The sequence below is a fragment of the Siphateles boraxobius genome, unplaced genomic scaffold (assembly GCF_051911475.1).
Source record: "Siphateles boraxobius isolate OS27281-9 unplaced genomic scaffold, OSU_SipBor_1 99, whole genome shotgun sequence".
Taxonomy (NCBI): Eukaryota; Metazoa; Chordata; class Actinopteri; order Cypriniformes; family Leuciscidae; genus Siphateles; species Siphateles boraxobius.
This window is the reverse complement of record NW_027509229.1, coordinates 2,902,668-2,918,042: the sequence shown is the minus strand read 5'-3', so window position 1 is coordinate 2,918,042 and position 15,375 is coordinate 2,902,668. Positions and strand designations below refer to the sequence as shown.

Genomic DNA, 15,375 nt, shown 5'->3' with positions numbered 1-15,375 from the left:
TGTTCGACATCGCTATAACCTACATTGCTCTACTAATAAAGTCCACTTGAAGGAGTGAATGAAAACGAGTGAGTGAATTTGGACATTGAGTGTGCCGGAAGGGCTGCCGTTTCTGCATGGTTTGTGCTTTTTAAGAGTCATTTGAAACTTGCAAACTGGCAGCTCCAGTAGTAAGATAAAAATATTTGTCTTGACCTCTGTTGTGGAAATGATCTACAAAGTTTAATTAAACAATTTAATAAATCAAATAAAAAGGAATTTATACAATTATGATATTACGCTGTACCCACATTGGACCAGCGGTTTGGAAAATGGATGATTCAGCTGCGGCGCCATCTTCTGGTAAGACACGGGAATTCATTCAGTACACGACCCTCACAGTGCATTATGGGTATTCTCTAACCATTGAATCTACATCAGTTGTACACTCGTTATTGCGGTGCATTGTGAGATTGAATGAGTGCACTCTATATTGTCCACTATGGTTTCAGAAACTACTACAACTGGCTGTGCCCTCAAATAGTGCCCTATTTAAAGGTATAGGGGGGCGATTTCAGACACAGCCCATATGTTTATAGACCGGAAACCAGGTCACGCGCACTCCAACCCTTCTTCTTCTTCTGTGGATCTATTGCCGGGTTGCAAACCAACTGGAAAGGTGCATACCACCACCTACTGGAGTGTGACGAAGATGTAACACAAGGAAGACTTCCTATATTCTGTTTTTCAGGCCACTATTTCTTAAGAACATCATTAAAGCTGTAATAATTCTACCAGATTCGAATCACATCTTTAAAATATTGTATGAGGTGAATTCTGTAATACCTAAGGCTTGCATATCCATTAGAAGATCAATTCTTTCCCCTTCATAGATTTTTTTTTTTACATCTAATAAAACATGTTCAACATGTTTCCATTTCCTGACATACATTATATAAACCAGAGTTGTGTTTGCCCACGATATGGAGAGTTGCATTAAGACAAAGTACTTTTAGGCAAGTAATGCCACTCGGCCGCCATCTTGGCAACGCCTCCGGGCAGCTATTTGGGACTAACAAGACCAGGCTCCTGTCTAAATGAATGGGCAGAGAGTCAGAACTGCACTTTCACTGGTCACCGGGACATAAAAACTGCATGTATAGAAACAGCAGTAAAATATGACAAAAATCGCTGGAAAAGTTTGATGACTTTGCCCCAAAATAAGTTTTAAAACGCTTTTTCCCCCGCAGGTTATACTTTTACTACGCATGCGCAAGGGTTCCCACCCTCTCTGACGTAAGCACAGTATGTGCGCGCTCTCGCTCGCTCACTCTAGATTCCGGGAGATTTGAACTAATTTGCGGGCATCAGGGAACCGCTATGCGCTATCAATATGCGGTAGACACTTGGGATGTCTGATATTTACACAACCTTTTCAAACAGTAACGTATTTTCCCCTGTCGCAAACCTCAACTATGCGCATGCGTCAGTGGAACCAGACGATAGGCTTAAATGTTTCCTGGCTTGACTGTTAAAAGCAGACGATTGGCTTTCCAGCGGGAGGGGCGGGACATGTGCATACAACCGCCATCTTTGGTGTTACGGGTTTTCCCTATATATTGAGGATTGAGTGAGTGGCATTTCTCTATATAAATTATCTCTGATTAAGATTAGTGTGACCCATTCTTAATCTTTATAATGTAGTAAATCGAATCCTATTTATATTATGAATATTTTACCTTGTTTTATGTTACCTTGTATTAAACTTCCTAGTACTTATTGCCATTTACTCCCATAAGCTTGTTGAATCAAAGGCTTTCCTTCTGCCCTGCTTAGGCCTACTGCTATGTTAATATTACCCACTTCGAGTGCTTCCTTAGCCATTTTGGTGCTGCGGGTCACGCGCACTCCAACCCTACAGGAGGCGCTGCGGGTCACGCGCACTCCAACCCTACAGGAGGCGCTGCGGGTCACGCGCACTCCAACCCCACGGGAGGCGCGAAAGAACAAACTCAGAGTCAGTCAGTTCTGACACGCGCGAGCGCCGGCTGGACCCCAGCGAAAGTGTGTCGGGTTTATATGAACGGTTTAATGATGGATAAGCGGACTAAACGGCCCAGAGCGGATGAAGAGTGTGTTGTCGATGGGAAGCAGGTGTGTGACGGAGAGTTTTGGCGCTGGGATGCCGATGAAACGGTGGTGTTTCTGCGGACAGAAGGACTCGAGCAATGGGAGCAGGAATTTAGAGGTAAGTTAACATCATCAACTCATCGAGATCAGACCAGACTTTAGTGATATGACAACAGTTATTAACATGAGATCCAGTCGCTGTATAAGTGCTTCTGTTATTGCAGTTAGGCTGGTTTCATTGTCATTTCTCTCTTGCAGTGTTTTTTTTAGAGTAAGACAATAAAGTAACGGTACATTTTCAAACAAGTTTGCAAACAAGATGCAGTAAACAGATAATCTACCAACTAGAAATAAATGACATGAAACTTAAATAAACTTAAAATGAATACGTTAAAAAAATTCACATTCAGAAAATCAGGAGTTAACGTTTAACTCTTATAATGAAAGCATTGGCCTGTTTTTTTTATCAACAGCAGTTTTAGCGGATTTCTTGTTAAATGATGAACAAAGAGGGTCATGAATAACTTTAAATCGACACAGAAAAGCCTTAAATTGGGCTTAAAATCAGTGACTTTACATTAATGGAGATGAAACTGGCCACAGAGAGTTAGCAGTATTAGCCTGTCGTCCTTCTCCTTCCCAAATCAAAAACAGGACTTTCATTAACGTTATATCAAAAATAAAGAGTTTGTTGTAAGCAGAGAAAATAACTTCTTTCCATAACTCCTTTGCATAATCACATTTAACAATCAAGTGTGGTATTGTTTCAAGATTAGAGTTGTGCATCTTAACTTCAGAGAGAGAGTGACAGGGATGGAATTTATGAAGCATTTTATAGTGAAGTTCTTTCAACTTGTTATATAACAGAAACATATTAATGCCTGTCCATATATTAATAGTAGAAAGAGAAGAATATTTTAATTTCCACTTAATTTTTTTTTAGGGATGACAGCTGATTTTCCTAATAAGGATTCTTCTAGTCCAAAAATAAATAAATCAAAATAATATAGGCTGTTACCAATCCTATAAAAGTTTATCAATATAAGTCATCTTTTACCCCTTTTCCACCAAAAAAGAACTGGTTCGGAACTGGTGCTGGTTCATAGTTAGTTCGGAGTTGGTTCAACTTGCGAACCTTCTCAGAACCGGATTGTTTTCCCACTGACTAGAGCGCCCAGCGAACGACGTCGTTACGTCACTGTGTACGTCGCCATACAGAAACGCTAGCAAGTACATTATTTTGGGATTATCTCTAACTTGTGTACCATGAAGGCTTTAAAAACAATTGAAATAAGTAAGTCTTTTAATCTTTTCCTTTGATATGTAATCATTTCTGATTAGTTATGTACCTCTGTCTTGTGTCTTTTTTTCTTTCCGTTTATTTGTTCTATATTTTGACTGTTTTCTTCTTTGCTTACATAATGTTTTCAATAAAAAAATAAAATTTAAAAAAAGCTAGAAACGCTTGCGCCAACTTCAAGCATAATAATTACAATGGTGGACTACATCGTGTTTCTGCAAATGTTTCTCCTGGCTTTGCGGTCATAAAATATGTTTAGGACACATCTAAACCCGCCTCCAGCCCCGCCTCCAGCATGACACGGTGGTAAAAGAACGGTTCTCTGGTTCTAGTCCAGCAAAGAGTTGGTGCCGCTTTGGAACCAGTTTTCCTGGCCGAGAACCGGTTCTTTGGCTGTCGAAACACAAAGAACCGGTTCGCGAGTAGGCACCGGCTCCGAACCGGCTCTCAAAATGCTTTGGTGGAAAAGGGGTATTTGCGGTGCTGGCCGGTGGCATGTTTACTCCAGACTAACAGCACCTGATCATAAAATATCTATTATATAAATATAATATAAATATCTATTATCATAATATCTATTCATAAATGCAGAGTCACACTAGAGAGAGGACACTCGGTCTCTCTCCATGCCCCCAGTGTTTAAGCAGAAATTAATAAACGTGCGATTAGTCAACTAATTGCTTGAATTAATGAAAAATCTTTAGTCTATGGCAACTCTAATCAATAGTTGACATTATTTAATTTGTATCCAACTCTTTACATTAAATTAGTTGAGTTAACAATAATAAAACAAATATCACATTAAGATGCTAACTATATATTTCTATATAGCATTGCTTGTTCCACCACACAAGTAGCTGTTTTTAAGGTGACAATCCGTTATACATGTGAAGATTGACTGTATCTTGAAGATTGTTGTATTGTATCTTCTATTATCAGGGTTCTGAAGTTTGATCAAGAGCTTGGAGTGAGATCACATGCGGTTAGGGGAGGAGCCCTAATGGAGCCCCGCCCCCATCCATCCCCGCCCCCCAATTTTACCCATTGTTCATTATTAACCAGCACAAATTGAAATTATAAAAATTGGTAAATCTGTTAAATGACAGAGCAATTCATCACATCAAATATACTCTTTAATGTTAAATTTCAAAATTACAAATACACAAAAATTACAAAAATATAACAAATTGCTCCAAACAGTTTGGAAAAACAAATCTTTTTGCTTTTTCCCTGACATCTTTGAAAAATACAAATGCAATGGCAATGATGGCTTCTGGCCTGGTTGCAAAGTAGTTGTAGAGTTTTTGACTGCATCAATAATAATGTATACATGTTCTAGGCTAAAAATGTTAGACGAGCTTTCTTCCAACTTCCCTTCTCCATCACGACGTGTGTTCGCGCGATGTTGTTGGTTACCTAGTAACGAACGTACGGTGGCCGAGAATGTTCCGTCAACTTCCGTGTGTTCGCGCATCTAAGTTGCCTAGTAACGAATGCAATCTGGCCGAGATATGCTGGCGGCAGGAAACTGCACGTTGTGTGCCTGCGCCTCGTATACAACGTTATATATAAAGCTTGCAGGACAACTTGGTTGGCATTGCCTTTTCAGTGTGAGAAATACACGGTGTGGCGTGTGAGCGTGTGAACTGGTTGAATTGCGTGTGTCTCACGGCCAATGCGTGAGACTTGAGAACCCTGTATTATAAAGATGAAGATTGACATTACGTTAATTAAAAAAATAAGCACTTAATGTTGTAAAAAAATAAACAACTTATTATCGGTTAGATGTTTTGTGTTTTGACTACTATTGAATTTTGTATAATTATATCTCTAGGTAATGAAGATATATTAACAAAAACATCTTAATATTATGTATTGTATAAGGGCCCCATTGATTAATTTTGCCTGGGGCCCCCACTCAGTGTTGGTTCGCCTCTGCGCATAATAGCAGAAAATGAACTAAAAACACAATATATTGACCCGCGTTCTGTTTTCCGGCGTGCACGTTTGTGGTGCCGTAAGATGCACACAAACGCTCCAGGGTTCGATAGAATCAGATTGAGTGTGAAACCACACCAACACACAACCGGACTCGGACCGCAGCAAACGAGCCCAGTGTGAAAACACCCGTAGTTATAGGAACTGGTTCCCCGAGAGCTAATGGTTCCCGCAGGAGCGCTGTCCTGGTTGCGTTCGCACCGCCTGCAGGAACTGTGAAGTGACGTACGCTGCGCTGTTCTGGTGACTTTTATTTAGACGGCGCTGAGAACTAGGGATGGCCCGATACCATTTTTTTTCAAACCGATACGAGTACGAGTATTTACATTTGTGTACTTGCCGATATCGAGTACCGATACCGATATTTCTACCGCAAAAGTAACTATAGGCTCCCAGAAAAGAAGACAGAAGACTATTTTAGAACACAGGTTAGAAGACTGTTTTTATTTTCTTCTCTGCTTGTTTTAACAAGTCTAAAAATAAATAATAATGAGTAAAATAATAAATGTATTAACACACAATTTTTTTTTTTTTTTTTTTTTTTTTCTGCATTCTGTCACCTGATGGAGTTTTGGTTCCTTGCCACTGTTGCCTTGGCTTTTGGCTTGCTTAGTTGGGGACATTTAATATTCAATAATATTATTGATCTGCCTTGCTTAAGGTGGACGTTGACTCAATTTTCTTTTAGAAACAAACTCTGTTATATTATTTTCATGTTATCACTGTGAAGCTGCTTTGATACAATCTGTATTGTAAAAAGCGCTATATAAATAAAGGTGACTTGACTTGACTTGACAAACCACTGTTAATTTAACATAAAAGCAAGCAGTTACTGCGTGCATGGTCTGACATGACTGAATGCGCCCAAAGTGCGCTCCCTTAATAGTCTAATTCCTAAAAAGCTGACAGTTCATCGCGATCTCACACATCTGTTATTATCAATGAAGCTGACTGCACAATGAATCTTTCATAATATCCACACTTTGTTTGTTATAATTAGAGGATTTGCCAGCATACACAATTCAGCACTGAACAAAAAAGTTTTGAGCGGTGAGGGGAGTCTATCTTAAATGCTTCTGATTAGCCATTGCGTTCAAGAAATCAACACACATGTCTGTGATTGGCTACATCGCTCAACGCTGCAAACATGTTATGAATAGAAACTCTGGCCTGTAAATCGTTTCTATTTTGTTTTAGTTGTTCTTCTTGCTTTTCTGCAACAGATGAATGAAAATCTATTAGTTTTAATATGTTGTATTCATAGATATTTCTAGTTTGCGGGAGTCCCGCGAATCGTTTTATTCTCCCGGAACCCGCACACACAGAGTGAGTGCATTACCGCTCGCGCTCGCGCTCGCGCTCGGCCATCAGATCTAGTGCCGCGCCGCACTCTTTTGCGTTGGGAGTGCACGTCCCTATGCCTCAGTTCACCTCGACAAAGCACTCGCGGCGGCCAGTTTCGTTTCGCAAAATGTACGTGGTATCGGGGCGTGGTATCGGCGAATTTTTATGAGTACGAGTACGAGTATATGAGGACAGTATCGACCCGATCCCCGATGCCAGTATCGGTATCGGGCCATCCCTACTGAGAACGCCAGCCAGAGCCACGCAGCGCTCAGTGTTATTAGAGCAAAAAGGTTTGATTTATTTGCTCTGTTTTACAGACCATGGCATAACAGGGCCGGGACTGCCATACCTTACCGAGGGCCTTTTGGAGAAGATGGGTATTTCGTAAGTGTTGCTTGAATTATTTTGAAATGCTTCTTCATTACCATAAACCAAGAACCCGAAATCATTTAAACATAGTGTAATGCCACAATCTGACCGTTTGAAAATGACCTGTTGATTTCCAGTGCATGTTTTGCATTTTTCATATGGGGTGAGGTCAGGGTCCGAAATTAACACCCGCCAAGCGCCAAATGCGGGTAGATTTTCCGTTTGGCGAGTAAATCTCAAAAGGCTATCCGCCCCCCTGGCGGGTGAATGTTCACACCAAAATAGTAATGTAATAAAATAAATAATAATAATAATTCATTTTATTTAAGGGCGCCTTTCAGGACACTCAAGGACACCTTACAAGGATAAAATACATAGTTATACAAAAGAGACAGCAATACAATAAATAATTCAATCAACAATATAAAATAATTCACAAGAAGAATACTCAATACTAACATCAATCAGGATAAGCTTGTCTAAATAAATAAGTTTTGAGACGGGACTTAAAAATTGAAAGACTCAGACTGTTGCGTATATCGTGAGGTAAAGTATTCCATATTGCCGGAGCGTTATAGCTAAAAGCTTGTAACAGTCACCGCCTGTCACAGGGTTTCTTTCATTCAAATTGCCGGTGTTATTTTCTTCCTAGCCACTAGGGGGATGAAAGAGGGCACATTGTATGGGATAAAACAGGAAGCAGTGGAGTAAGTGGTAAGGTCTGTTTGATGCTGCCTCATGGTTGTTTGCTAACTATTTTCCAATCCTGTTTGAGAAACTGTTTGTTTCCTGCTCAAACGTAAGTTTAATTGATAATGAACAGTAGAGGACCTAGGACTGACCCTTGAGGTACACCACTTGTTATCTGAGATATCCGCAATCTGAAAGTCTTAATCTGAACAAACTGGGTCCGACCAGATAAATATGATTTGAACCAATCATGGGTTATGCCAGTGATCCCAATAGAAATTTACCTCTCCAATAAAATACTATGTGAAATGGTGTCGAAAGCTGCAGTTAAATCAAGAAAAATAAGTATTGATAAGAGTCCCGAATCAGCAGCCATTAACAAATCATTTGTAACTTTAATAAGCGCTGTCTCCGTGCTATGATATGGACGATAAGCAGATTGAAATTGCTCAAACAAGTTATTCTCCAATAAATGAGTGTGCACCTGCTGAGCAACAATTTTTTCTAATAATTTGGAAAGAAAAGGCAAATTAGAAATTGGTCGAAAGTTTTCGGGATTATTACAATCCGCACTAGGTTTTGTAAGTATAGGAGTTATGGCTGCTTTTTTTAACAATAAAGGAACAGTTCCAGTAATAAGGGAAAGATGTATAATTTGAGTTATCAAGGACAGTAAAGAAGGTAAACAAAACTTGACAAGATGTGTGGGAATTGGATCTAACTGGCAGGTAGTAGATTTTGCTCTGTTAACAAATTCATCTATTTCATTCACTGTGGGCAAATAAAAATTAGAAAAAGTACTAACAATGGGAGCATCATAGAGAGTTGAAAATGAACCAAATGCCCTATTGTTCAAAGTCAAACTCCCATGAATGCTTTCTATTTTATCACTGAAATAAGTCATGAAAATATCACATGTGGTATTGAACTGCGAGTGTAATGAGAAAGCATCAGGTGGTCGCAAAATACTATTCATTGTAGAGAACAGCATTTTCGTATTCCCACCAGCAGAGTTGATCAAATTGGCATAGTATTCTGTTTTAGCAGTAGAAAGAGCATTTTTATAATCTCTGATATGGTGATCATACATTTCCTTGTGCACAATTAAACCAGATCTTTTATACAAACGTTCAAGTTGACGCCCCTTAGCTTTTAACAAACGTAACTCTGAGGTATACCATTGAGCAGTGTGAGCAAATGAAACAGTTCGAGTTCTAACAGGTGCAACATTATCTAAAATATTCTGTAACTGGTCGTTGTAATAAGAAGTCAATTCATCAAGACTAAATAGACCATCAGTATTCAGAGAATAAGTGTTCATTAACTTATTCACTTCACCAGAAAACACAGACAGTTCAATATTCTTAATATTACGAAATGTTATGGTACGGTTTTGGGCAATTTTTGATACAGTTAATTTGGCATTGTAGGACTCAAGTTTATGATCAGATAAAGACGGGTCACGTGATCTACAATCAAAAGGTGTTATTCCAATAGAGCAGACAAGATCAAGTGTGTGACCCTTTGAATTAGTAGGGAAATCAATGAACTGTTTCAGTCCAAAGCTGTCCAAACATGATAAAAAGAGATTTGTATCAGTAGCAGTAGCTTTGTCAATATGGATATTAAAATCACCGACCATAATCACATTAGGAGAAGCAGAGCATAGTAAAGTTAAAAAAGTAGAAAGTTCAGATAGGAAGTTAGTGTTAGATCTTGGTGGACGGTAAACAGTTGTTATGATGGTGGGTTTCGGTCCATTGATTTGCAGCACCATAGCTTCAAACGTTTCATAGGATGGTACAGCTATAGTAGAGACCTTCCATTTCTTGTTATAAAACATTGCTAAACCACCACCTCGACCCGAAACTCGGGGCTGACATGCATAAGTAAACCCTGGAGGAATAGACTGATTCAACTGTGAAAAATCATTTTGCTGCTGCCATGTCTCAGTCAAACAAAGAAAATCAAACTCACAGTCTTTCAATAAGTCCCAAACCAACGTGGCCTTGTTGTTAATTGAACGAATGTTCAGCAATCCAAACGTAAAAACGTTCGTTGTAGATTCATGGAGAGTTGACTTTCCTAGATGAGCAAGCACATGATGATCCACAGTTCGTTCCACTTTGCTAGTCGATCGCGACGATGAGGACCAGAAGGATCTGATAGAGTGTGCATCATCATAAGTATAAATCCGTCTTGATCCGCGGTGAACATATTTGCGCCGGGGTTTAGGAATGTTAGTGTAGGAATAAGGATCCAAAGGAGACGGATATTGATTTAAACGGAACTGTAAATCCTCTTCGGCGCTATAATGAAGCACCAACACAGCCGGCTGAAATATAGTCAATAAAATAATCCAGTTCAAAATGCTCCATGGAACCATCGAAAAAAGCCTCATTGTTCCAATCTTCAACAGCTGGGAAATGACACAGAAGGCAATAAAACACTCCACGGTAGGCTCTCACGACAGGAGTTTAAATATCAGACTGAGATTTTCTCCAAATTGTTAAAAAATTATATATAAAAAAGCACAAGCTAAACCATTAAAACATATAAAACAAATTAAAATAAATAAGCACCCCGGAGACAGCGGCAGCTAACACGCGCCAGCGTTCGTCACCCGATCTGACAACACAAAATGTTTATTACAATTGCATTTTGTAATGTTATAAAATATCTAGCATGATGGCTACGGACATGACGGAGTTGTTGTGTTTGCGGGATGGGAATTGTGACCTGGCGCACCTGAAGAACGAGCAGAGAGAGAGAGAGAGAGAGAGAGAGAGAGAGAGAGCCCTGGTCGCGCGCCCGCACTCTTTCTCTTCGAAACCAGGCGAAAGTATAAACAAGGCTTCACCGTCTCCTAATCGCTGTCTTGCTCTCTCTCCCTGGCACATATTCATCAAAATAAATCGACACGATGGTAAAGGTCGGAAGACAGTAGTTTCATGTGGAGCATTCGGATATTTTTTTCCTGAATTACCGCTGGGTGTGGACTGTGAATTGTGCTAAAATACCTTATCTTCTCTGAAGCGTTCCGCACATTCAGCTGACATAAACCACACTTTAAATAAACGAAAAAACCTATCCAGTGATTAAATGTTTTCTGTGTTGACACAAATCTTGAGGGATGTCCTAGCTGCCGGGATAATCACACAACGCGTACACATCCCATAATGACACGTCCAATTCGCGAACTAATGACTCACTCCTTTGAACCGATTCATTTTAATGAAGCTTTAAAAACAACTGATATTTCCAGTCCTTCAGTTACTGATCAGTCAGAGTAAATGGAGTAAAAAAATAGGCAGAGTAAAACTAAATATTTTTTTGAAATAATTATATATTATTATTGCATACTTTTTATTAAATATACAATTAATACATTTCATTTGTACAGAGCTATTTTTATAGGCACCACCACAAAAATATTATTTTAATGTGTGTAAATTGTGTAATATGTGTGTAAATAAAAGTAAGAATGGAAAATAATAGACCAGAAATATAATAACAAAAATGTTTAAATATAGCCTATATAAATTAATGTATATGTGACACAAAAAGGCTGTTTATTATTTTGGCTGGTAAAAAATATGCTTGGCTGGTGGATTTTTTCATCTACCAGTCCCAGTGGCAGGTGAGCCAAAAAGTTAATTTCGGACCCTGGGTGCGGTTGAGCTTTAATGGCAATAATCCCGTCTTGCCTCGTTTAGCCCTCTGGGATCACGCCTGCAAATCCTCCACTGCCTTCAGAAACTCTGGCAAATCTCAAACGAACCCATGAAGGTATGCCAAAGCTTTCAGAAACATTTGCTGGTTATTTGCTGGCTCCAGTCAGACCTTTCCAAAGGTGATGTGTGTTTCCCAGGTGTTCAACGACCCCATCCATGGCCACATCGAGCTGCACCCCCTGCTGGTCCAGTTCATAGACACGCCTCAGTTTCAGAGGCTTCGCCACATCAAACAGCTGGGAGGAACTTACCTGGTGTTCCCCGGGGCATCCCATAACCGCTTCGAGCACTCGGTCGGGTGAGTGCGCTTCACTCCAGCGGTGTTTCATTGGATCTTGAAGTGCTGGACCAAATGGAAGGTCCATTCAGAGTTGGTGCAAGTGTTTTGTGTTTGTGTGATGCAGGGTGGGATATTTGGCGGGATGTCTAGTCAAGGCTCTGAATGAAAGGCAGCCAGAGCTCTTCATAACGAAGCAGGATATGCTCTGTGTACAGATTGCTGGCCTGTGCCATGACCTGGGTGAGTGACACACATGTGCAGATGTTAGCGTGAGACAGCTTGAGTTCTTCAGTTGGTTTTCCTCCCTTCTTTCCACACTCCCAGACAATCCCAGGAGTGCAAGCCGTAACACGAACACGTGAAGTGACTCATGTTCGTTATAATCGGATGATGAAATAATTGATTTAAAGGAGACATTTTAATAATCAAGCCTTCTTCCAGAAAGAGTTTTCACATCATCTCGCATCCTTTTTGTAATGTAAAAAATTTGACCATAAACCAAGAACAATGCCAGTGACTGGGTTTCCCCAAGTCATATATGTTAATCTAAGAGCACACACTAATGTTTGTGTGTGGTTATTCTTTAAAATCACCTTTTTGTCTGTTGTCCAGGTCATGGCCCATTTTCTCATTTGTTTGATGGCATGTTCATCCCTAAAGTTCGACCTGGTAACAAATGGAAGGTAAGTGTGTAAAAGCGTGTAAGACCACGGATGTGAACGGCTTGTTCTCTGAGATCGGGGAAGAGCCGCACCTTCAGCTTCTCATGGGGGACCTCGTTTGAATTAGATTTGTGCCTAATGTTTTGAAAGTAACTTTTCAGAAAATGAATACAAATAAAAAGTCTCAGAAAAAATTGTATCCTCAGACTCCAGTTTCAAAGAGTCTTTATTTGTTTCTTGATATTTGGCACAAATGCAATGCAAGCCTTCAGCTGATTCAGTTGTAAAGCAAGGTAAGGCTAAGGTTTATCTGACAGACGACGCCGGTTTATCTGACAGACGACGCGGGTTTATCTGACAGACGACGCGGGTTTATCTGACAGACGACGCAGGTTTATCTGACAGACGACGCAGGTTTATCTGACAGACGACGCGGGTTTATCTGACAGACGACGCGGGTTTATCTGACAGACGACGCGGGTTTATCTGACAGACGACGCGGGTTTATCTGACAGACGACGCAGGTTTATCTGACAGACGACGCGGGTTTATCTGACAGACGACGCGGGTTTATCTGACAGACGACGCAGGTTTATCTGACAGACGACGCGGGTTTATCTGACAGACGACGCAGGTTTATCTGACAGACGACGCGGGTTTATCTGACAGACGACGCAGGTTTATCTGACAGACGACGCAGGTTTATCTGACAGACGCGGGTTTATCTGACAGACGACGTGGGTTTATCTGACAGACGACGCAGATTTATCTGACAGACGACGCAGGTTTATCTGACAGACGACGCAGGTTTATCTGACAGACGACGCGGGTTTATCTGACAGACGACGCAGGTTTATCTGGCAGACGACGCAGATTTATCTGACAGACGACGCAGGATTATCTGACAGACGACGCAGGTTTATCTGACAGACGACGCGGGTTTATCTGACAGACGACGCAGGTTTATCTGACAGACGACGCGGGTTTATCTGACAGACGCAGGTTTATGACAGACGACGCAGGTTTATCTGACAGACGACGCAGGTTTATCTGACAGACGATGCGGGTTTATCTGACAGACGACGCGGGTTTATCTGACAGACGACGCAGGTTTATCTGACAGACGACGCGGGTTTATCTGACAGACGCAGGTTTATGACAGACGACGCAGGTTTATCTGACAGACGCGGGTTTATCTGACAGACGACGCAGGTTTATCTGACAGACGACGCGGGTTTATCTGACAGACGACGCGGGTTTATCTGACAGACGACGCAGATTTATCTGACAGACGACGCAGGTTTATCTGACAGACGACGCAGGTTTATCTGACAGACGACGCGGGTTTATCTGACAGACGACGCAGGTTTATCTGGCAGACGACGCAGATTTATCTGACAGACGACGCAGGATTATCTGACAGACGACGCAGGTTTATCTGACAGACGACGCGGGTTTATCTGACAGACGACGCAGGTTTATCTGACAGACGACGCGGGTTTATCTGACAGACGCAGGTTTATGACAGACGACGCAGGTTTATCTGACAGACGACGCAGGTTTATCTGACAGACGATGCGGGTTTATCTGACAGACGACGCGGGTTTATCTGACAGACGACGCAGGTTTATCTGACAGACGACGCGGGTTTATCTGACAGACGCAGGTTTATGACAGACGACGCAGGTTTATCTGACAGACGACGCAGGTTTATCTGACAGACGACGCAGGTTTATCTGACAGACGACGCGGGTTTATCTGACAGACGACGCGGGTTTATCTGACAGACGACGCTGGTTTATCTGACAGACGACGCGGGTTTATCTGACAGACGCGGGTTTATCTGACAGACGCTGGTTTATCTGACAGACGACGCGGGTTTATCTGACAGACGACGCTGGTTTATCTGACAGACGACGCGGGTTTATCTGACAGACGACGCAGGTTTATCTGGCAGACGACGCAGATTTATCTGACAGACGACGCAGGTTTATCTGACAGACGACGCAGGTTTATCTGACAGACGACGCGGGTTTATCTGACAGACGACGCTGGTTTATCTGACAGACGCCGCAGGTTTATCTGACAGACGCGGGTTTATCTGACAGACGCAGGTTTATCTGACAGACGACGCAGGTTTATCTGACAGACGACGCAGGTTTATCTGACAGACGACGCAGGTTTATCTGACAGACGACGCAGGTTTATCTGACAGACGACGCAGGTTTATCTGACAGACGACGCGGGTTTATCTGACAGACGACGCAGGTTTATCTGACAGACGACGCAGGTTTATCTGACAGACGACGCAGGTTTATCTGACAGACGCCGCAGGTTTATCTGACAGACGCCGCAGGTTTATCTGACAGACGCCGCAGGTTTATCTGACAGACGCCGCAGGTTTATCTGACAGACGACACAGGTTTATCTGACAGACGCAGGTTTATCTGACAGACGACACAGGTTTATCTGACAGACGACGCAGGTTTATCTGACAGACGACGCGGGTTTATCTGACAGACGACACAGGTTTATCTGACAGACGCAGGTTTATCTGACAGACGACACAGGTTTATCTGACAGACGCAGGTTTATCTGACAGACGACGCAGGTTTATCTGACAGACGACGCAGGTTTATCTGACAGACGACGCGGGTTTATCTGACAGACGACGCTGGTTTATCTGACAGACGCCACAGGTTTATCTGACAGACGACACAGGTTTATCTGACAGACGCGGGTTTATCTGACAGACGCGGGTTTATCTGACAGACGCCGCAGGTTTATCTGACAGACGCCGCAGGTTTATCTGACAGACGCGGGTTTATCTGACAGACGCCACAGGTTTATCTGACAGACGCGGGTTTATCTGACAGACGACGCAGG

General features: G+C 41.7%; 1 protein-coding gene across 1 annotated transcript in view; it reads left to right on the top strand.

Moving 5' to 3' along the window:
• The first annotated feature begins 1,888 nt into the window (after positions 1 to 1,888).
• samhd1 (SAM domain and HD domain 1) overlaps positions 1,889 to 15,375 on the top strand; it is a 46,981-nt gene continuing 33,494 nt past the window's right edge. The window contains exons 1-6 of the mRNA XM_077225093.1: positions 1,889 to 2,227; positions 7,072 to 7,138; positions 11,530 to 11,602; positions 11,685 to 11,845; positions 11,952 to 12,067; positions 12,440 to 12,510. Of these exons, the coding sequence (XP_077081208.1) occupies positions 2,059 to 2,227; positions 7,072 to 7,138; positions 11,530 to 11,602; positions 11,685 to 11,845; positions 11,952 to 12,067; positions 12,440 to 12,510 (657 nt within the window). The 5' untranslated portion in view covers positions 1,889 to 2,058. The remainder of the gene's footprint in view (positions 2,228 to 7,071; positions 7,139 to 11,529; positions 11,603 to 11,684; positions 11,846 to 11,951; positions 12,068 to 12,439; positions 12,511 to 15,375) is intronic.